The sequence below is a fragment of the Sus scrofa genome, chromosome 12 (genome assembly GCF_054392235.1).
Source record: "Sus scrofa isolate SSC_HxYL_T2T_F1_AM1 chromosome 12, Sscrofa_HxYL_maternal_Yorkshire_Landrace_v2.0, whole genome shotgun sequence".
Classification (NCBI taxonomy): domain Eukaryota; kingdom Metazoa; phylum Chordata; class Mammalia; order Artiodactyla; family Suidae; genus Sus; species Sus scrofa.
The window spans coordinates 48,437,151-48,458,680 of record NC_139394.1 but is presented as its reverse complement, the minus strand read 5'-3'; the positions used below and the strand labels follow the sequence as shown (position 1 = coordinate 48,458,680).

General features: G+C 56.2%; 1 protein-coding gene across 16 annotated transcripts in view; it reads right to left on the bottom strand.

The window, feature by feature from the left end:
* The window catches only part of KSR1 (kinase suppressor of ras 1), a 150,098-nt gene that overhangs the window by 29,853 nt on the left and 98,715 nt on the right, over nt 1–21,530 (bottom strand). For 15 of the 16 annotated variants that reach the window (XR_014821453.1, XR_014821451.1, XR_014821452.1 and 12 more), the window contains 4 exons: nt 11,475–11,622; nt 8,580–9,043; nt 4,538–4,598; nt 828–911 (listed from right to left, as the gene is read on the bottom strand). Coding sequence is in view for 13 of the 16 variants with exons in the window: in XM_084985263.1 (XP_084841389.1) it covers nt 828–911; nt 4,538–4,598; nt 8,580–9,043; nt 11,475–11,622 (757 nt within the window). In the remaining 3 variants the exon portion in view is untranslated. Of the gene's footprint in view, nt 1–827; nt 912–4,537; nt 4,599–7,034; nt 7,040–8,579; nt 9,044–11,474; nt 11,623–21,530 lie in introns of all 16 variants that reach the window. The other variant, XM_005669083.4, reaches the window with a different exon arrangement.

The following is a 21,530-nucleotide window of genomic DNA, read 5'->3' as shown; positions in this document are numbered from 1 at the left end:
GCAATTTATCCAGCGGACACAAACGAGAGCCATCACCTACTGTCTGGCAGGAGCCCCAGTGCTTTTACTACACATGCTGGCTCAGGTTCTTAGAGCAATCCCGATGGACAGAGAGAGCTGGACTCATCTTCCCAGGTGTATATATGACAAAAATAAGGCCCAGAAAAGGCAAGCACCTTGCCCTGGGTCACACAGCAATGCAGGGGTTGGGTGAGCTAGAAGCAGAGACTCCAGGTCCATCCTCCAAAAGGTGAGGGCAGCAGACAGCAGGGGACAGACTCCACTCGCCCCACACTGTTCCCTACCTTTGTTCTTCTCTCCTCCCAGAAACCAAAAGAGTAGGAAAAAAGAAAGTTGAATTTGTATAGAATCTACATATTCCCCTCACTCTCTTCTTCTGCCAGTACCATGAGCTTTCTCTCTATTGTTATCATGGCCTGTCTCCATTTCCCTACTCCTTGTGTGCTAAATTTTAAGGCTATACTTCAGTGCTTACAGATTCCAGAACACTCCTGCCTTTCCTCTGCCTTGGTACAACATGCTGCCTTGGCCTGGAATTCTCTTTCCTCCTTGGTCCACCTGGTGAACTTCTATTCATCCTTCAAAGCCCACATCAGATATTCCCTTCTTTTGAGAGTGCCTTGCCTGATGCTTCCTTAATCCTCCTAGAGAGAGTTAATCTCTCCCTGGTGTGCTGAAATTACAAACAGCAGGTTTAGGAACTCTCAAAGGACTCTGACTTGACCTAAGGCCAAGAATCAAGACTGTTACTAAAAAAGTACAGCATTGGCTCCCCTCGCCCACGCCTGCCACCCTCCACCCGTTACCTGCAATGCTTGCACTTCACTCCAAACATCATGCTCTTCTGGCACACATGGCAGACCTGGGACAGCCAGGACTTGGTGGAGAACCTGCAGGGGGTGGACATATGAGGATGTTCAGAGGGGCTGGGAAGGAGAAGGGTTCCCACACAGCCCCAGGGAAACCAGGAGACTTGGTTCCACCCCAGAGTCTCGAGCACCCTCTCCTGTGGAGGGCAGGGACCCCCAGGGGCCTCTGCCTCCCCCAGACATTCAGATCTCTGGGCCACAAAGTCATCACTGCCAAAATCCCAAAGCTGGTATGGTCACCAATGCCAGCTCTCTGACAGGCAATTTAGCAAAAGCAATCCAAGCGCGAAGTGCACACACCAAGCATTTCCAGTCTCAGGGATTCATCCAACAGATACTCCCACGGGTGTCAAGTGAGGTACTGACAAGGTTACTCGCTGCAGCTGCTGGCAGTAAAAGACTGCAAGCAACCCACGTTGTTTAGGTGTACAGGTGCCTGACTGCACAAAGCATGGTCCATCCACACGGCTGAACACCATGCAGTGGAAAATAAGGAAGCTCTTTTTGGGCAAACAGGGAACGATCTCTAAATTTCTAAATTACACTGTCACGGAGTTCCTGTTATGGCTCAGTGCAAATGAATCTTACTAGCATCCATGAGGACGCAGGTTCGACCCCTGGCCTCACTCAGTTAAGGATCTGGTGTTGCTGTGAGCTGTGTTGTAGGTCGCAGATTCGGCTCAGATCCTGTGTTGCTGTGGCTGTGGTGTAGGCCAGCGGCTACGGCTCCGATTTGACCCCTGGCCTGGGAACCTCCATATGTCTTGGGTGCGGCCCTGAAAAGACCAAAAAAAAAATTACACTGTCAGTGATGAAAGTGAAAGACAAGGCTCCATGATTCTACTGATATGAAGTTCAAGTACAGGAAAAACTAACCCATGACGACAGAAGCACCTCTGGGTGGTAGTGCTACGGACCGGGAGGGGCCAAAGAGAACTTTCTGGGGTGTGGATGCTCTGACTCCTCCCCTAGGCAGTACGCATGGCTGTATACATACGGAAGAACTTATTTGTGTACTTAGCTCTCTGTAGAGTATGCCTTGATTTTAAAAAGGAAAAGAAAGCCAAGTATAGGACAGTGTGTATAATATATGCAATATTTGTGTGAAAATAAAAAAGGAGACGGAAGAATATACATATGTATTTGCTCGTATAAAAATATCTGTTGAAGGATACCCGAGGAACTGCCAAGAGCTGCCTACGGGGGTGGGGCGGGTGGGGGGAGCTGGGGACAGCTGCGGGCGGGGGCTTTTCTCTATATATACCCTTCCAGACCTCTTGAGGTTTGAATTACAAATGTATTTCAATTCAAACTAAGTCAAAATCGAAAACACAGAAAAGCTTACAAAAGATATGTTGGAAAGAAGGATGGGGGTTGAGTGGGTGGTACCTTCCAGAGAAAAAGCCCAAGACTCATCCACAGGGCATCCATCTAAGGGCAGAAAGAACTGACATTTTTTGGAAAATAGATTTTTAAAAGCCTAGGGTATCATAGTAACAACAGAACAAATAGCAACGGTATTTGGGCAGTAGCTTGTCATGTGTCCAGAAACATTAGCTCACTCCTGGGAGTGACCACCCCTGGGAGGTAGGCAGGCCGCAGAGTCTCAGTGCAGAGGCAAGGAAACCAGCTCAGAGAGGGTAGGTGACCTCCCCGAAGTCACCCAGTTGGGATGCTGTGCGGCGGGGGCTGGACTCCAGATCTCTGAACTCAGACACGGAGCTGTAAGAGCGACCCTTGGGGCAGAGAATGAAGGGACGAGTGCGATGGGCTTCGGGCTCAGACCACACAGGGTTTGCACCCTGCTGGTTACCGGCTGTGGGATGTCTTGAAGCCCTGGCGAATGAGGCCAACACTCCCTGCTCACAGGGATTTGGGAGGAGCACTGGACTGTCGGGGGACTGTCACTGTCTCTACTCAGCCAAGAGGGGAGCTCCCGGGTCTAGGATAAAGGCACCCTCCCCCTTGGAATGCCTTTAGGGGGTGGGGGGTGTGTGTGCCTGAAGCATGTGGAAGTTCCTGGGCCAGAGATCACACCCACACCACAGCAGTGACAACGCCAGATCCTTAACCCTGTGGGATGCCTTTTAAGGAGCTCCGATCTGGCCTCCCTGGGATCCACACTCTCTCTCTAGGCGGTTTTTTTTTTTTGGCCATACCCGAGGCATATGGAAGTTTCCAGCCTAGGAGTTGAATCGGAGCTGCAGCTGCCGGACTATGTCACAGTCACAGCAATGCCAGATCCAAGCCACAACTGCCACCTATAGATTTGACCAAAAACCTTCTGACTTTCTTGTTGAAAGAGGCCCAGATCATGAATTCAAAAAACCAAGAGGGTGTGACTGTGATGTCAAGTCCCCAAGGCCGCAACCCGCGGTGGGGGCGGGGCAGCCGGGCAACACCAGACAAGAGGGTGCTGCTGCCTGGGTGGAAGGGAGCCGCCATGGGGGCAACGCTGGGGGGCCAGCTGGCAAGGCCCCAGGTCCTCTGGGCAACCAGATGCAGCCAAGACAGAAATGGAACGAAGCAACCTGCTGATCTGGTGCCTGGGACAAGTCAGCCTCTCTTGGGCTGGAGCGCGAGGTTAAACACCAAATGCTCCCCAGGACCGGACGCGTGTGGCTCACACGCACTCACCCCATTTTATCCTCGTGATGGGCCTGGGAGCGGGTCCCAGGTGCAGAGGGGGAAACCGAGGCTGGGAGGGGTTACTGCCGACGGGCGCCCCGCTCTCGGCCTGGAACCACTGCACCAGGTGTGGCTGAGGGAGGCACTCGGCCCGGCACTCAGTCTCCCCGAGGCCTGGGGTGCAAGCATCCCAGCCCGGCCAAGGCTCCAAACAGGTGCCCAGGCACCAGCCACTGGCTCAAGCAATGTCTCAGTGGCAGCGTGACCTCAGGCAAATTACCCCACTCCTCCGAGCCGGGTCTGCTCTTCTGGGCGAGGGTTCCAGACCTGCCTCCCACACAGGCTGGAGCGCAGCTCATGCTCCAGGGGGGCCTGAAAGGCCCTGGCGAGTTGCACAGCCCTTGACGAGCATGTCCTGCTGTGTCCACAGCCTTGAACGGGGCAGCCAGAGCTCAGGCATCCTGCTGGTCGTCCCGGGGGACGAGATGCCACCTAGACCTGCTGCTGGAAGCACATACCGGCCTCATGGGCACTGAGGCTGGGGCCTCTGGGTGGGCCACGTGATGGCCCACGTCAGCCACGCCAACAGCATGGGTGCCAGTGCTGGAATCCAGACTGGCAAGCTGGCAAGCCAAGAACTTAGGGGTGGGGCCTGAGCTTCAGCGAGCTTCAAGGGCTCTGCTGTGTGGCCAGTTACGTCCACGTAACTGATATCGTGCTGGACTCAGAGGACACCCTCAGCTTCTCCTCCTTGGGCCGGTGACCCTGGTCTCCCAGGACCTGTGTTTTCTCTCAGCAGGCTGGGGAAGAGACCCAAGGAGGGGCAGGGGAGGGCCCAGGAAGTCATGACAGCCGCTGGTGATGGTGCCAGGCTGTGTCCACAGAGGTGATGGCCAGACAGACTAGACGCCAAGAGCCCCAAGAGGCAGGCCAGCCCCCCTCCTACAAAGAAGAGCAACCCCTGTGCGGTGGCTCAGCTCACGCAGGTCCCGGCCCCTCCCCAGCCCGGCGGGGCCTACCTGTGTGTCACCGAGAGCCCGATGTCCCTTCGTACCATCTGTGGGGATCCGTGCGGGAGATCTGCGGGGAAAGAGGCCAGGTTGGGCAGGCTGAGGGAGCTGTGCCAGGGGCAGCATGTGCCTGTGACCCGCTGTTTGAGGGATCACAGCCTGGGGAGGGGGTGGAAGCACGGAGACCAACCCGGGGGCAGAGAAACATCTTCCTGTACCGGCATCTAGTCAAGACAGGGACGGGTCAGGCTGGACCATGGGGGCAGCACGGCCACCTTCCCACTGGGCCCTGACTCTCGCAACTATTACCACCTAGCCTCTGTAGATGGTTCAGAAGTGCCTCTGTGGTTTCCAGCTCTGGCAAAAGGCAAACCCGAGAGGAAGCCAGGAGCTCCACGCCCCCCTCTCTTGCACTTCCTCGTGGATGTACCCACAGGTCACCAGTTTGGGAGGTCTTAATTCTTGTTAAGCTGGTAGAAGCTGTGTGACCCTTGGCAGAGGGTTTGGGGCTGCTCGGCCATGTAGCTCACCTGTGGCCTGCCAGCTAGAAGCACCTTGAGAACTGTGCTCTGAGAGCCACCGCTGCCAGATCCTGGTAGGCCAAGGGAGGCCGAGGTGAAGTCTACCTGCTCCCGCGTGGCCCAGCCCCACATGGCACTCAGCCTGAGCAATGCCTGCCTTCCTAGAGGGCACCCTGGCCTCTCTCCCCAGTCCTGGCTTCCCCATGAGAACAGGTGTCCCTGGCGTTCATGTATTACAGGTCGGGCGGCAGAGGAGCCGCTGGAAGCACTCTGTCCATCCACCAGCAGCCCACACGTCTAACCCCCTCTGCTCCCACTCAGCACGGCCTCTCTCCTCCCAGAGCAGGGGTTTTCAGCTGAGCCCATGGATGGGCTCCAGGGGCTCTGGAACCCTCTGGACTGGCAAGCACAACGCTGTGGGCTTTTCCCTAGAAAGAGAGTCTAGACTTTCAGCCAATTGTCCAAGAAACCTGTGACCCAGAAATTCGGGAACACAGCACTCCAGGGATCTGTGGTCATCCCGTCTCCTCTGAGTCAGCCCTCCTCCCGTGCTGGCCGGGCACACAGCTGGTGCTCAATAAGAGACGGTTCACTTCAGGCCACGAGCCACACACCCAACCACAAGAAGGGCGTGTTGGAGGTACGGACCTCTCCTCCTACCCCAAGGGGAGTTTGATGGGGACCAAGAGGCCTCTGCCAACCCCTGAGGATTGAACCCACGCTCTCTCCAACACATCGGCCAGGGGCCTGACTCCCCCTAATTTTCGCCCCCTACTGACCCCATCTCACCCTAGTCAGTAGCCCAGGCCATCAAAGCACATGGGTCTAAAAGGGATTAGGCTGCCAGCCTAGGAGAGAGCACTACGGGGAAACGAGATTTTTAACCATCTATCTCGGAAAGCAAACTATGATTGATTTGTCATGTCTGCCACAGGCATGGGCTAAGAAGGAAGTGAGATGACCCAGGTGCCAGGTTTCGACTGTCCCTGATGGAGATGAAACATGGTCCGAAAGGCTTCGTCCTGCCTTCCAGGTGAACTGGGGAAGCAGCCCCACCACTGTGGCCCCTGCATTACTACAGCCACAGGGACGATGACAGGGCCGGGCTGGCCCAGGGATGCAGGTGCTGAGTGTCTGCCTGTGGCCTGGGGAGGCGAAGTGCAGCCTCCCTCCTCCCTCACCTCCGCCTTCCTGGCGGTCCTGCAGTCAGATCCATTTTGGCAAAGTCACGGCCTATTATCCCCTCCTCATCTCTGAGACCGCATGGTCAGCCTCATCACTCTGCTTGGCCAGCTTGGGAGAGTATGATAATAAGCTGCCACAGCTGGACACCTCTGCATTTCTATGGAGTCAGTTAAAAGCAGACGCCTGAGGCCGTTTCCCTCTGCTCTGACTCTGGAGAGCGCTGCTCCACAGCACAGCCATCTGCAAGAACCAGCTTCCAACCCAGAGGTGGGAAAGGGACTCAGGGGTTGCCTGGGCATCCTGGTCCCCTCCCAAGGAGGCATTCGTGCCCTCTGATCTCTTGGGGCCTCATTCAGAGCCAACCACATTCCTGTCTCCAGGGCTGTCCCCTCCTGGGGCTCTGCAATGGCTAATATCCCCCACACCAGACAGAGGGCACCTCTCTCCCAGAAGCCTGGCATCCCCACGGCAGCCCAGCAGGCAGACACTCCCTGCCAGAGGTCACCCATGGGGATGGCAAGATGCAAGCAGCGGGTTGGGGGGCCGTGGGACGTCCATGTCCCGTGATGCCCTCAAAGTCTCTGCTTCTCAGAGCAGCTGCTGGCTGGGCCGAGGCCACCTCCTCATCTGAAGGCTCCCTGTCCTGGAGCTACTTCCTCACGCGGCGTCCAGCACTCTGCTTCTGGACCATGGAAAGACCAGCGGACTAAGAGAGGGTTGGAGATATCCACTCCCGATGGGGACAGCGACACAAACGGGACTCTCAGGTGGCAGAGGGGATGAAAATGAGTCACTCTTACCAAACCTGGAAGAAACAAAAAAAGTGGGATTTATGTCACCACAAGGGCTCCTAGCACGTCAGCTGAAAGGCGGTGGGCAGGGTGCTTGGATAAGGACTCTGAGCCCCTGGGGCGTGGGGCTGGGCTGGCTGAGGGCCTGGGGACGTTTCCTCAATGAGAAGTGCTAGAAGCGGCCCCTCGTCCTGCTCCCAGGGGGCACTGGAACTACACCCTGCACCACACAAGTCATTCATTTATTTATATTTTTATGGCCACACCTGAAGCACGTGGAAGTTCCCGGGACAGGGAATTTGAGCCACAGCTGCGAGTGGCAACACCAGATGCTTTAACCCATTGTGCCAGGCCTGGACTCGAACCTGCCCCTCCACAGCGACCGGGGCAGGCCCTGAGCGATGCCTCCGGGGGTGCTGCTGTCTCAGGGAGGAAGAGAGCTGGGACCCCAGGCTACTCAGTCCACCCTCAGGACTCATGGAGGGCAGCAGAGTGGCCTGAGCACCCATGTTGGCGCCAGTTTGGGGACCTGACTCAGAATCCCAGGGCCCGAGGGCCGCTCACCAGCAGTGGGCTCTGAGGAAGTGGTGTCATCCGTCTGACGGTCTGTCCTCCAGCCAGAGCCGGGGATGAAAGCAGAGTGGTCCCAACACTCTTTTCAGGGAAGGTAAGAACGAGATGCACTAGGTTTTACCCACTGAGATGCCCACATCCACGTGGTGGTCAGCCCTGTGCTTTCTTTTCTTTTTCTTTGTGAATTTTTTTAAGGGCCACACCTGCAGCATATGGGGGTTCCCAGGCCAGGGGTCTAATCGGAGCTATGCCCACCGGCCTACACCCCAGCCACAGCAACGTGGGATCTGAGCCGCATCTGCAACCCACACCACAGCTCACGGGCAACCCCAGATCCTTAACCCACTGATGGAGGCCAGGCATTGAACCCAAATCCTCATGAATAGTAGTTGGGTTCTTAAGCTGCTGAGCCACAATGGGAACTCCTAGTCTCCCTTCGAGGCACATAGAAGGATGACATATCTTGGTTCCTTTGCTTGGGTAGGGCCATGAACAGGGAGTGGCATTTTCAGGAGAGAGCATGTAATTAATTACTCGGCCATAACAGCAAAAGTTCTTTTTAACTCTGCCATGGCGGGATCTTCCAGACAATGTTCCGGCCTGGGATTTGGAATGAGGCTGACCCATGACGGACAGGTAACAGGAGCAGGAAATAAATCTTTGTTATTCTAAGACCCAGAGATCTGGGGGTATTTGTTCCTGCAGCATGACCCAGCCTTCCCTGACTGATCCATGGTATCATTTCATATTTGCGGGTGTGTGTGTACAAAAAGAAATCCAGTGGTTTCCGCCCAAACTGATAAGGCAGTCTGGGGAGGGGGCTGGAGAGATGGGGGCATCTTTCACTGCTTACGCTGCGGCCTCTATATTGGCTGATTTTATCTGTCCTGTAAAAGTCAGGCCTAGATTACCCTCACAGTGAGAACGCCACAGTCGGCACTTTGAATAGACAGCAGACTCAGCACCTGCCTGCAGGACCACTCACCTCATCGGGGAGACCTCGTCGATGCGGTTCCCCAGCTGAGACTCGTGGGACTTGCTCCGGGTGAGCGTGGGGAAGCTGGGCAGCAGCTGGAAGACCTTGCGGCTGGGCGGGGGCGGCGTCCTGGGCGGCTTCAGCTTGGTGTGCCGTCGGAGCTGGGGCGTGGTCGGCGGGGTGATGAAGCTGGGCAGGGCGCGGGGCGTCAGCCGGCCGCTGGCATGCAGGGAGATGCAGGGGTCTGCGAGGCCCTCCCCGGGGCTGGGGTTTGGGCAGTCCGAGGCGGGCAGAGCTGACACGGAGATGGAGCGTGGGCCCTGGGCACCGCTGCCCATTCTGCCCAGCTGGGCACTCCCCGGGGGCCAGGGCAGGCTGGCTGGCGAGAGAGTGTCTGCGGAAGGCCCGGAGCCACTTTCCCGGCGGGCGTCCAACGAGCTCCAGCCCGCGTCCTCTCTGTGCTCCCCTCCTGAGGGCCGAGAAGCCGAGTCACAGGTGGTTGGCGCTGGAAGGGTTACAGGGGAGGTGCCCAGGGCCCAACAGTACCGTTTCTGAGGGGGGGCTCCAACTGCCAGCTTTCACTTGCTTTCTAAAGGCCACTGGTCCACAAACACCATCTACATTATCTGGCTGACTGCGGGGGCAGCGGCGTAGACACTGCTGTCCCCATTTTATAGGGGGGAAAATGAGGCCCGAGAGGGAATGGACAGGGCTCCTGCTGGCAGGTCTGCAGGGAGCAGCTAGGGGATGTGTCCCCGAAGTGAGCGACCTCAGGGAGGGAAGTGGTGCCTGAGCCCGGGGAGTTAGGAAAGGGAAGCTGGGCTGCAAAAAGGAGTAACTCTCCCTCTAGGAAAATCCAAATTTCAGGAAAAGGGGCTGTACTGACTTTCTTCTGAGAGCAAACTGCCCAGGGAACTTGCTAGAAAAGAGATCCAGCTGGAAAGAGTCAAAAGCCACTTCCTTTGAGAAGAGCCTGTGACTTTTGACTGTCCCCGCAGTGACCCTCTGCCTGAGGTCCCTGAGGACTTGGGGCTCCGGGGGTTCCAACTCAATGACCCATTCACTCCAGCCGGGTGTCGAGGCATAAAAAAGGCACATCCGGGGTGCCTGAGGAGTCCAGTGAGGGTGACGGACGTGTTGTGAGCTGACCTGGAGATGCATGGGGACTGAGGGGGTACAGAGGAGAAGAACCCAGAGGAGGTGGTACCTGGGCTGAGCAAGTTAGGGAAGTGGAGAAGGTGGGCAGAGGGAACAGCATGTGCAAAGGTAGGGAGCACATGGCACCTTCTGGCAACTACATAGAGTCCCGTCTGCCTTGAGAAATCAGAACAGGAGCTCCCGCTGTGGTGCAGCATTTTGGGAGCACCGGAATGTGGGTTCGATCCCTGGCCCCGCACAGTGGGTTAAGGATCCAGCCTTGCCGCAGCTGTGGCTTAGTTCTCGGCTGTGGCTTGGATTTGATTCCTGGCCTGGGAGCTCCATATGCCTTAGGGCGGCCCCCCCAACGAAAGTCAGGACAAGCCCGGGAGAGGCAAGAGATGAAGTTGGAGGGTCAGCCCACGTGATGTGGGATCGGGGTGGGGGGGTGGCCTTGGATGTCCTGCCAAGGGCCTGAGGTTTGACTGTTGGCTCCTCCGGGTCTCTTTACAGTGTAGGTGTAAAGACAGGGCCAAGTTCCCCAGACTCCCAGCCTGGGTGGCAAGTACTTTAACCCTTTCACAACATGGGAACAACCTGGCCACCATCAAAGACCGAGGCTTGACGAGTTCCCTGGTGGCCTAGCATTTAAGGCCTCAGGGTTGTCACTGCTATGGCTTGGGTTCGATCCCTGGCCCAGAAACTTCTGCATGCCACGGGCATGGCCAAGAAAAAAAAAAAAAGGACTGAGGCTGGAATCCCACTTTTGCCACCCATTGCTGTGTGTCCTTGGTTAAGTCCCTTCCCCTCTCTGGGCTCAGCCCCCTCCTCTGTAAAATGTGGGGGCTAGAATGCTACCCACGGCTCTGTCCTATTTACTCCCTGGCACCTGCCAGAGGCCTGATGCCTTGAGGCTTTTCCGAACTGGGTGGTGAAGCTCTGGGCTCTATGTTCAGAGGAAGACTTGGTACAATGGGGCCAGGGAAGAAATTAAGCACCATCCTCTCTGGGGAAGGAAAAAAAAAAATCAAGCAGAACATAAACCTCAGCGCCTTCAAGTTTCAGGCAGCAGAGATAAGACAAGTGGCTCGGCTAATTAAAAAATGGAGCTAATTCCATTCATTAGGCTCATTTTAAAGGCTCATCTGTGCGGTAGTGGGAGGGCTAAGTCAGGGCAATGGAAGCTGTTTCCAAGGCAAGATTTAGAAAGCCTGCAAATAATTCCCCAGGAACATTACTCATAATGCCAGGATTACACACGCAGCCTGGGGCAGCCGTGTCCATGCTCACAGCTGAAACACTGCATGGTTTCTCTCCTCATGCTTGGCTCAGGCTCAGGTCACACCAGTGTGGACACACAGCCCAGCCAGCCGATGGGGACTGGGGACGGAGAGGGTAGGGAGAGGGCTGGGCGTGAGCTGGCCGGGCAGGGGGCTGGAGGGCAGGAAGCTGCATCTGGGTCACAGAGATGCCCCAGAGAGGGGAAATGGGGCGGCCCCGCCCAGCAGGCCAGCCCGGGGCTTCTAACAATGGCTGAGGCTCGCAGGGAGCGCCTCTGCCTCGGGCCAGGCCCATCATGCACTTTCTGAGAGCCGGGCAGCCGTTCTAAGCTGGTGGGGAGACCCTGGGTCCCGCTTACCCCACTCCATCATCCAGCCCAGCAAAGCCCTGGCACCCGGGGAGCCAGGCCTGGGAGACAAGTGGGGTGTCCAGGCCGAGGTGGGGGCGGGGAAGAGGGCGCCCACGGGGCTGGCCCTACCTACCCAGGCCTGTCACCTTCCGCAGGCAGGTGAGCGCATACTGCAGGCGGCCACACTCCTCGGCGCTGGCCCCGCAGCGCCGCAGCGTCTCCTTCACCTTGGCCTCGTTCATGTCCAGCAGGGCATCCAGCGTGAGCTCGCGGAGGATCTCCTGAGGAAGCACAGGGCAGGCGGAGAGCCAGCTGAGCTGTCATCCTCCTCCCGGCGGGGCCGGCCTCCGCTGAGTGGCAGGGGCCAGCTGCTGGCGGGGCCTCCGACCAGGAGCCACCACTTGTCTGAGGACACGGGCAGCCAGCCCCCGCCCCACCCCCAGCGCTCGGTGACAGCCGCTGAAGCAGGGACGCCACAAGTTCGGGTTGGGGGCGGGGAGGAGGGAAGAAAAAAACCCAGAAAGGTTCTGAGGTCGCCCCTCTGGCCTCTTCGTATTTATTCCCCTGCACAGGAAAATGACGAATCACAACTTTTTAGAATAAGTAGTACTTCAGATAAAAATGGCCCCTTACAATTTTGCTGTCCCTGAGTCAGACAAGATAGGTTCCGAGTCAAACTGGCTTATCCAGGGAAGGATTAAAAAGATTTAACCCTCGCCAAGCACCCTGGAGGTCCTTACTCCTCGGCCTTATCTGCCCCTCACAAACCCTTCCAAAGTTTCAAGGTAGCAGAGAGGACGTGAGAGACTCAAGGCACCGGAAGGACTCTGTGTGGACTGTGACAATGGAGGGGACCACACAGAAGGAACGAGGCAACCTCGAGGCAACAGACTGACCCCTGGCGGACCAGCAAGAAGGGAACCTCAGGCTTGAGGCGACAAGAACGTGGATGCTGCCAACGACCTGAACGCCCTTGGACGTGACTTCCCCCCAAAGCTTCCAGGTAAGAGGCCGGCTGGGCTGACGTCCCGACCAGATGCTAAGCAGAGAAGCAGCCCTCCTCCTGCAGACCTACGAGCTAATACACAGAGGACGATTGAAGCCACTGGGTTTGTGATCGTTTGCTACCCAGCAAAACCAATACGGAGAGCGAAAACTTAAATCAAGGCCTGACTGACTGCAAAGCTTGTGCTCTTTCCTCTCAGCAAGGAGGGACATTCCTCGTCTCTGACTACTTTGAGCCACATGTGACATGGAGCCCGGAGCAGACACACAGAACAATGGGCCACGTGCCTGGCCTCGAGTGGCTTGTGGTGTGACTGACATGAAAATAAGTTGTTGCAATGCCATAAGGTATGGGCAGCACAGAGAAAGCTCCAAGAGCCGGGCCAGTGGTGAGATGGGATGGGAGGTGGTGGTGGTGCAGGTTCCCCTTTTTTCTTTATTCCTTTTCTGTAGTTTCCAATTTTTTTTTTTTTTTTTTTTCTCTTTCAGGGCTGCACCTGCAGCATAGGCAAGTTCCCAGGCTAGGGGTCAAATCAGGCTGTAGCTGCTGGCCAAAGCCACAGCCACGGGGGATCTGAGCCGCATCTTCGACCTACACCATAGCTCAGGGCAACACTGAATCCTTAACCCACTGAGCAAGGCAAGGGATCGAGTCCACATCCTCACGGATACTAGTCAGGTTTGTAACCTGCTAAGCCACAGCAGGAACTCCCATATTTTCTATAATAGGGAAGGCCAGACATCCCACACCAAATGATTCATAGAAAGCTGCAGGTCTTGAAAATCTAAGCTGGTTTTGTTGATTTTATTAGTAAGCCGTGTCTAATTTTACGAGAGTAATGTTATGGTCAGCTGCTCCATGGTGCTATAAATCTCAGACTCAAACTGAATCTGAGGAAGATACTGGCTATGAGTCACCAGGGCAATAGTTTGGGGGGCTTTGTGATGACTGAGGTCTGGCATGCAGCCCCTGGTATCTGGCCTTGGCCCCCCTCCCCACCTTTGTGTTTCGAATGTATATCCTTCCATCTCCGGGGTGGTGGAGAAGAATCTCATAGCTTGTTTAGAATGATTCACACCAAAATTAGAAATAAACAGATACGAAAAAGCACCAAGAAGTCAGCATTGGTTTGGACAAACCCTTGGTTGTCAGGAATCCTTCCAGGTGATAAAATGAGACCATCACAGGAAATTGGTGGTAAGAACAGCACCGGGAGAAGGATGCGCAAATCATAGATGAGGGTCTCAGGGCAGAAGCTTTGGTTCAATCAAAAGAGGCTTCCTCTGCTGCCCTCAGTAACACCCTTCATTTTTTTTTTTTTTTTAATCTTTTTTGCTATTTCTTGGGCAGCTCCCACGGCATATGGAGGTTCCCAGGCTAGGGGTCCAATCGGAGCTGTAGCCACCGGCCTACGCCAGAGCCACAGCAACGCGGGATCCGAGCCGCGTCTGCAACCTACACCACAGCTCACGGCAACGCCGGATCGTTAACCCACTGAGCAAGGACAGGGACCGAACCCGCAACCTCATGATTCCTAGTCGGATTCGTTAACCACTGCGCCACGACGGAACTCCCGCCCTTCATTAAAATGCAATTTTGACATCTCTTCCCCTCATTCCTCTATGAAAAGCCATTTGGCAATATTGTCGGGGGAGACCAACCAGAAGTGACCGTTCACTTTCCCACAACTTCGCAAAACAACCCTCCACCTTTTCCTGGGGTGCCCTCCGTTCTCACCCACACAGCACCTTTTCCCAAGGCGGGGATGACTCAGCACTTCTCCCAAAGTGGAGATTCCACTATCTGCTTGATTTGGGGGTGGGGGGTGGGGGCGATGACGACAAAGACAAGCCTGGGAACCCAGTCCTCGATTAAACTACAATGCAAATAGAGATTTTCTTTCTTTCTTTCTTTCTAATCCTTTCCTCCCTGCCCAAACCAAGTTTCGGTTTCTCAGGCATAACAACTGCGTTTTTTATTACAAACTACTTGCTAGTGCTTTACAGTAGGTCCAGGGCTCTGTTTACTATCTCCACACAAAATAATTCAGCAAGGAGATGCTGTTAAGCTCATTTTATTGAGGCTCAGGGACCAGATGCAACTTAATAAAGGGCGGGGCTGAAACCCAAAGCTCCTTCCATGATTCCCCACTGTCACTCGTTACCTTGGCAACGCCTTGGGATACAGGAGCATCCCTTGGGGAAAATGAGTTTTTGCTGGAGTTCCCCTTGTGGCTCAGCAGAAACGAGAATCTGACCAGTATCCTTGAGGATGTGGGTTCAATCTCTGGCCTCCATCAGTGGGTTGGGGATCTGGCTTTGCTGTGAGCTGCGATGCAGAGGAAGCTCTGATCCCACATTGCCATTGCTGTGGCATAGGCCAGCAGCTGCAGCTCCAATTCGACCCCTGGCCTGGGAACTTCCATATGCCACGAGTGTGGCCCTAAAAAGCGAAAGGAAAAAAAAAAAGAGTTTTTGCAAAGCAAATTAAAGGAAGGAATTTCTACCTGCTATCCAGGGGAAAAAACAAACCAAAAAGCCCACAAAAAACCCAAAAAACCCTATACTGTAAAATGGAGATCCTTTGCAAAGGACCTCTGAAAAAAGCAAAGTAACCCCCTAAAAAATAGAAAGACAGTATATTCAAATCCATCCCCTTAAAGAAAGAAAGAAAAAAAATATCTTCCCGTTTGGCTTCAAATGAGCTGGAAAGTCTCCCTCAGTCCCCTAAGGCTTCAGGGGATCAGTCCGCGCCCCCCCCCCCCGAATAAGGCAGCAGGGGCTGCTCCCCTTCCCTCCTGTGCCCTCTTTTCATGCTTCAATTCAAACCAGGGTCAGCTAGACAAACTGCGGGGGGGCGGGGGGGGGCAGTATCAGCAGGGCTCATGGAACAGATGAGCCAACCCAGGGTCCCACTTACACAGGAGCTGCCCCGCCCTCGCCAAGGCCAAGCCTCACTTCCTGAGGTGTGAACCGCGCAAGGCCTCAGTGAAATGGGAGGGCTCAGCACACACAGCATCGCCATTATTTCAGTCTGTTCCTTCCTCCCCCCAGGCCTGGATCGCCACACTGGGGAGATCAGCTACCCTGTTCTGCCTGACAGCAGCAGGGACACCGTCCCCCAGTCAGCAGGCTACCTGGCAGAGTAAGGGTCCCAAACACACAAGCCTCAGGGCCAGGCCTTGGGAAGAAATGGGGACCAGTGGGCACGTGGCCCCCAAAGATTTATCATGTGATGGAGGTACAAGTACTGGAAACACTCCTCTCGCCTCTTCACTGGACAGCAAGAAAGCTGACGGCCCCAGGGGCAACGCTGATCAGAAACCTACCGCTGTTCTCACTCAGAGTTGGTGGAAGACGGGAGGCCACAGGAGGGGCACCGGATCTTCTTAGAAGGAAATCAGAATATTTACTTGAAAAGGGCTGATTTCACTTGGTGGCAACGAGCACAAATCCATGCAGACCAAACAATCACACCCATGGGTTACATGGAGCCCCCGGATCACAGCCTGGAGACCCTGGATGAAGAGTCTGGGGTCTTCTGAGGAGTTTGTTTGGTCAGTGGCTTCTGAGGCTTCATTTCTGAAGGCAAATGGGGAGCTCTGTCAGCCCAGCAGCAAGCACCCTGGTGACACATCACCTGGCGGCCAGGCCCTCTCAGCCAAGCGCTGCCCTGGCTCTGCAGCCCCACCATGGAAGCAAAGTGCCCCGGCTTCCAATTCCTACGAGCTACTTCAGGGCTAACATTGATTCAAGCAAGAGGGGACTGTGCACGAGGCAGGCTCGCTGGAACCAGGGGAACCAGGTGAACCAGGCACGCAGAAAACGCTTCCCCCAGCCTTGGCTGCACCTCTGGCGGGACCACAGTCAGGCTGGGCATCTCCTTTCATGACTCAAGCAATGCCTCCAGGCAGCTTGGCACCTCCAGACCTCACATGTGGCTGTGATTCTCCCGCTCAGTTAAGGGCACAGCCAAGTCTGAGTTAGGAAGTTATTTCAGACGAGAGAAATTCGCCTAAAATTGTTCTGGATAATCTCTATAGCTTTTTCTTTTCAGGGCTGCACCCATGGCAAATGGAAGTTCCCAGCCTAGGGGTCAAATCAGAGCTGCAGCTGCCGACCTACACCACAGCCACAGCCATACCAGATCCGAGCCATATCCGAGACCTACACTGCAGTTTGTGGCAACACTGGATCCTTAACCCACTGAGTGAGGCCAGGGATCGAACCCCCATCCTCATGGACACTATGTCAGGTTCTTAGCCTGCTGAGCCACAATGGGAACTTCCATGGATAATCTTCAAACCGAAAGCACATTTAGGGAATCAGTGTCACCACCTGCTGCAGGTGACCTCACAGGCCCACTGACAGCTCGGCAGGTACAGCCGCCCTGGAACGCTCTCAGGTCCAAGAGGCCCCAAGGCTGCAGGAAGGTCTCCCAGCTTCCTAGAGCCACAGGAAGATGCCAAATTGTCTCAAAGCCAAGGGCTGCCCCCCACCCCCGGGAATTCTGGAGAAGGGAAGGAAGGCTGGGTGTCGAAACTGCTTTAAGGAGAATTACTGCCCACCCCACCCCAGCTTCTGTCTAAAGAAGGAAATATGAGCTAGAAACCAGGGAGGGGGACATGGCTGCCCAGCCAGTCGAGGGAGATGCCCCCGGCTCCAGCCACCTTTGGGCAAGCACGTGGGCTGGGAGGCAGGGTGTGGGTCACACCCTGGCACGCTGGTTCCCTGCCTCCGCCTGCTCCCTCGAGCCGTGATTCACGACATTATTCTTTTTGATGGCAATGAGAGGGCAGGGCTAGTCTGAGAAGACTCCCAGTCTGTGATCATTCAACTGGTGGCTCTGTTCTCTGCAGCAGAAGGCGAGAACGGGCTGGGCTGCGCCAAACACGGCTGCCCCCTCCCCCCAGCAGCTGGTGTCATAGTCCAGGCTGGGTATCAAATGGCATCCTGGGACTTACCAGCAGCCACGGGGCTGCTTGGGGTCTATACTTAGAAACTTGGCCTGGGTGACATAAGCGCCATTCCCCATGGCTGTGGCCAGTCAGGTGGGTCATGGAAAGGCCAGGGGCTTCACAGCCTGTATGTGGCCACGGACGAGAACCTGTGATAGGAATTCCCGTTTTGGCTCAGCAGTAATGAACCCGACTAGTGTCATGAGGATGAGAGTTCAATCCCTGGCTCTGCTCAGTGGGCTAAGGATCCAGCATTGCTATGAGCTGTGCTGTACGTCGCAGACGCGGCTCGGAACCCGCATTGCTGTAGCTGTGGTGTAGGTCGGCAGCTGTAGCCCCCATTTGACCCCTAGCCTGAGAACGTCCATATGCCACGGGCACGGCCCTGAAAAAAAAAAAAACCTGTGACAGCTCAGGATGGAATTCAGGTGGAGGCCTGGGTTGAAGGAAGACAGAGACGCAAGCCTGTACCTGGGGTCTCTGTTTAGCCTTCCGTCTCATCTTAGAGGACAGCAGGGACCAGTAACGTCACTAACTACCTCAACGAGTGTGGCCACCACTCCAGGTCCATCGGAGGAGCCTGGATTTCTGGGTGGGGGGTGCGGCGAGGTAGAGGCATCCCCCAGCTTACCTGGCTGAGGCTTAATTCAAGGGCCAGGATTCTTCGCCACAGATGCCTCCCTGGGAACAGATCACACCAGAGGGGCCAGAGGTGGATCCCAGAACCTTGGGGATGGCGATGTAGGGCCCTGTGCACCCCCTCTGCGGCCAGGGCTCAGGGCGGGGCTGGGGCAGCAGAGGGAGAGAAACGAGAGCCCGTGTGCCTCCAGCGGGCAAAGGAGCACCTGACAGATGTTCCCTCCTGCCTTCTCACCACCGCTGGTGTCGGAGGAGAGGGAGGGGTGAGACTTGGATAATAATAGTGGGCTATTCTGGGAGGCACAGGAGGGGCTGAGGGAGTGAGGGGCCTGGGTCAGGCGGCCTCCTGGGGTTTCCATGGAGATCAGCAGACAGCTGGGGGATACTGGCTTTGTCTCTGAACCTAGTCACCATCCCAGTCCTGGGAAATGAGAAGAAGCCCCTCCTGGGAGATGTCAGGCCCTTCCTGGAGGGCTTCTCTCCACGGCCTTCCAGCCAAAGAAGGGTCAGAGGTTGGAACCCTCTTCACCTTGGGCCCATCCCTGCTTCTCTCTGGGCCTCCATTTCATCATTTAGAAAATGTGTGGGCTCGATCAGATCAGTGGCTCTCAACCTCAGTGGCACCTGGAGTTACCCGGGAGGCTTTAAAAAAGGATCCTGGAGTTTCTATTGTGGCTCAGCAATAACGAACCTGACTAGTAACCATGAGGACGTGGGTTCGATCCCTGGCCTCACTCAGTGGGTTAAGGATCCGGCATTGCTGTGAGCTGGGGTGTAGGTGGCAGATACGGGGTGAGGACCGTGGGGCCTGAGGTCTGGCCAAAGCAGCCCAGCACAGAAAGGGTCTCAGAAGGCGGGTGGGACCAGGGCAGGGCAGCACCCTGGGGCCTGAGCTCTCATGAGGCCCATGCCCCTTCAGCTCACCCCCAGCCTAGCCTAGGCTCAGAGACGCCCCGGGGGACACTGGTGCCTCCCTCTCCCACGAGGCGGGCGGGGGCTCACAGAGGGGGGAGCCCAGTGGACTTTTCAGGGCCAGCTTCTCCAGCCTACACACTGTACGTCCGGGCTTGAGGGCCTTAGAAAGATGGTGCGCTGGTGGGACAGGGCCTGGAGGCGAGGGATGCAGGTCAAAGGGGAGGAGATGAGGAGGGGACTCAGGAAAGGGTAGTGGTGACCACGTATGACTCAGCTCCTGGGTGCCAGGCCCTCTCTTAGACGAACCACAGAGGTCAGTGCATGCAATCCTCATAACAGTCTCAGAGGGGCGAGAAGGCTCAGAGAGGGTAGGTAACTTGCTCCAGGCCGCAGAGCCCGATGGGTGAGGCTGAGGCATGGCCATCTTTTCCTCTGCACAGCCAGCCGGCTCTGCCCGTGCTGGCGCCCACATCTTTGCTCTGTAAAGTGAGCTCCCTGTCCCAGGGCAGACTCTACCTGGCACCACAGGTCACGTCTGGCTTTCCAGGTTCCACACTATGCCCTACTCCTGTGCCCAGCTGAGCCACAATGGGAACTCCCTAGGCACACTTCCTGAACAGGCCAGAGAATGAGTATTTTCAGCTTTGCAGGCCATATGGTGTGTGTCACAACTACCCAACTCTGCCATCAGAGCACAAAAGAGCCACAATATGGAAACAAATGGGTGTGGCTGTGTGCCAGTAACAACACTTTAAGTATGCATACTGAAACCTGAATTTCATATAATTTTCACATGTCACGAAATAGTCTTGTTTTGCTTTGTTTTGTTTTTCCTACCAGCTAAAAATGTGAAATCATCCTTAGTTCGAAAAGCCATACAATCATCAGTGGTGGGCTGAATTTGGCCCATAGGCTGAGGTTTGGCAACCCTTGACCTGGTGGGTTAGTCAGCCACTCAACAAACACACAGCTACTACGCTGGGCTCCATGCTCTGGTGGCCCTGGGTCTCACTGTTCCTTCCTTCCCACTTCTCCCTGTGCTGATGTGTCTTCTCCCTGCCCAACCCCAGCACACAACCTGCAGGAGGGGAACACAGGGGAGAGGCAAGGCAGGCCCAGAGCTGCCACCTCGACAGCCTACATTTTGTCACCTTTCTCTGTGTGTCATCAACACACAGATCCTCTGGGGTGCTGTTTGAAAATGACCAGATACATCCAGCATTAGAGAAACACACCCACACACCCACACCCTGCGTTTCGGGCTGGGCTCCCCCCCCCAGCACACATTACTTCCAAAATGGAGAGAGGAGAGGGGTGGGCTTCTAGAAGCGGGGGGCTCTCCTCCCCCCCCAGGATGCTTGTTCCCCATGGGAAAGAACCTGCTATTGTCCACTAGACTCCGCCACGAAACTCAAGTCAGAAATGGAATACTTTAAAACAAACAAAAGGGAACATTCCAAAACCGGGGTCAGGAGGGGTCAGGTGGAGGATCTGACAGCAGCAGCCAAAGAGCTACAGGAGCCCCGGGTGATGCCTGGCTTCTGGGGGACCCGCAAGTGGGAAAGTCTCTCCCCACACAAGCAGGGCAGCGTGGGGGTAGGGGGGAGCTGGGGGAGCTGGGGGCTCAGCATCACCACCTCAGCCCTGCTCCAGGGCCATGGCCTCCCCAGACCTGCAGGCCCTGGTAACATCCCTTGTTGACGCAGCAGGCAGATGAGCAGGGTGGCGGCGGGGACACAGAGCAGGTGGGCAGCAGGTGAAGAGGAGGAGGACCTCCAGCGGGAAGGAGAGGGTACCAGGCACCGTCCCAACAGGGGCACCTCAGAGATGGAAGTGGGAGCAGTGAGGAACTGCCCAGGATGAGAAGCCTGGGAAACTGGGGGCCGGCAATCCTGCGCAGAGGGTGCAGGGAGCAGCGTCTGGTTTGAAAGGCACCAGCTTTCCTGGGGGTAAAGGCACCAAGAGAAACAGACAGGGGCTCTCAGGCGTGCCCATGTCTGCAGCCGCCTTTGCTGCCTGCTGGTCCCCAACATCTATTTCTGATTCTCCCCTGTGCAAACACACCCTTCAAAGGAGCATCCCCAGACAAGTCTACTCTGCCTCCTCCACATTCGCAGGCTGAGAGCTCTGAGCGCAACCAGTAAGCCCCCGATCCCGCAGCCACGGCAGACTTGGCTCAGGGTCCCTGGCACTGCCTGGCCCCAGTGGTGGAGTCTGGTGGGCCCCCCGAGGGGCCAGAAGACAGATCACAGACCCCTCCACCAGAGGGGCAAGCATCCCAGCGTTCAGCACGCAGTCTGTCCTTTGAGGCTGTTTGTTGTGCTGTCTGTCCGGGTGGGGGATGAGCCAGGCTGCAGGACGTGAGCCCAGAGCTGGAGACCTGAAAAGCAGGCTGCTCGGCTGAGGACAGGGCCCCATTGTTCAGAGCTGCCTACAACGTCCAAGCAGGAGATCGCCATCTCTTGGGAGACCCTTGGAGGGAGGCAGCCCCTCTCTGCAGTCTTCCACCAACCCTGTAAACAACCCCTGCCCCACAGCAGCCACGGAGCCAGGACTTAAGCCAAGGAGGCCATCGCCAGGGCCGCCAGGGCCGCCGAGGGCTGAGGACATGAAGGGGCCAATGGGTATTCACGAGGCTGGGAAGGGAGGAGAGAAGCCCTTCCTCTGCCAAG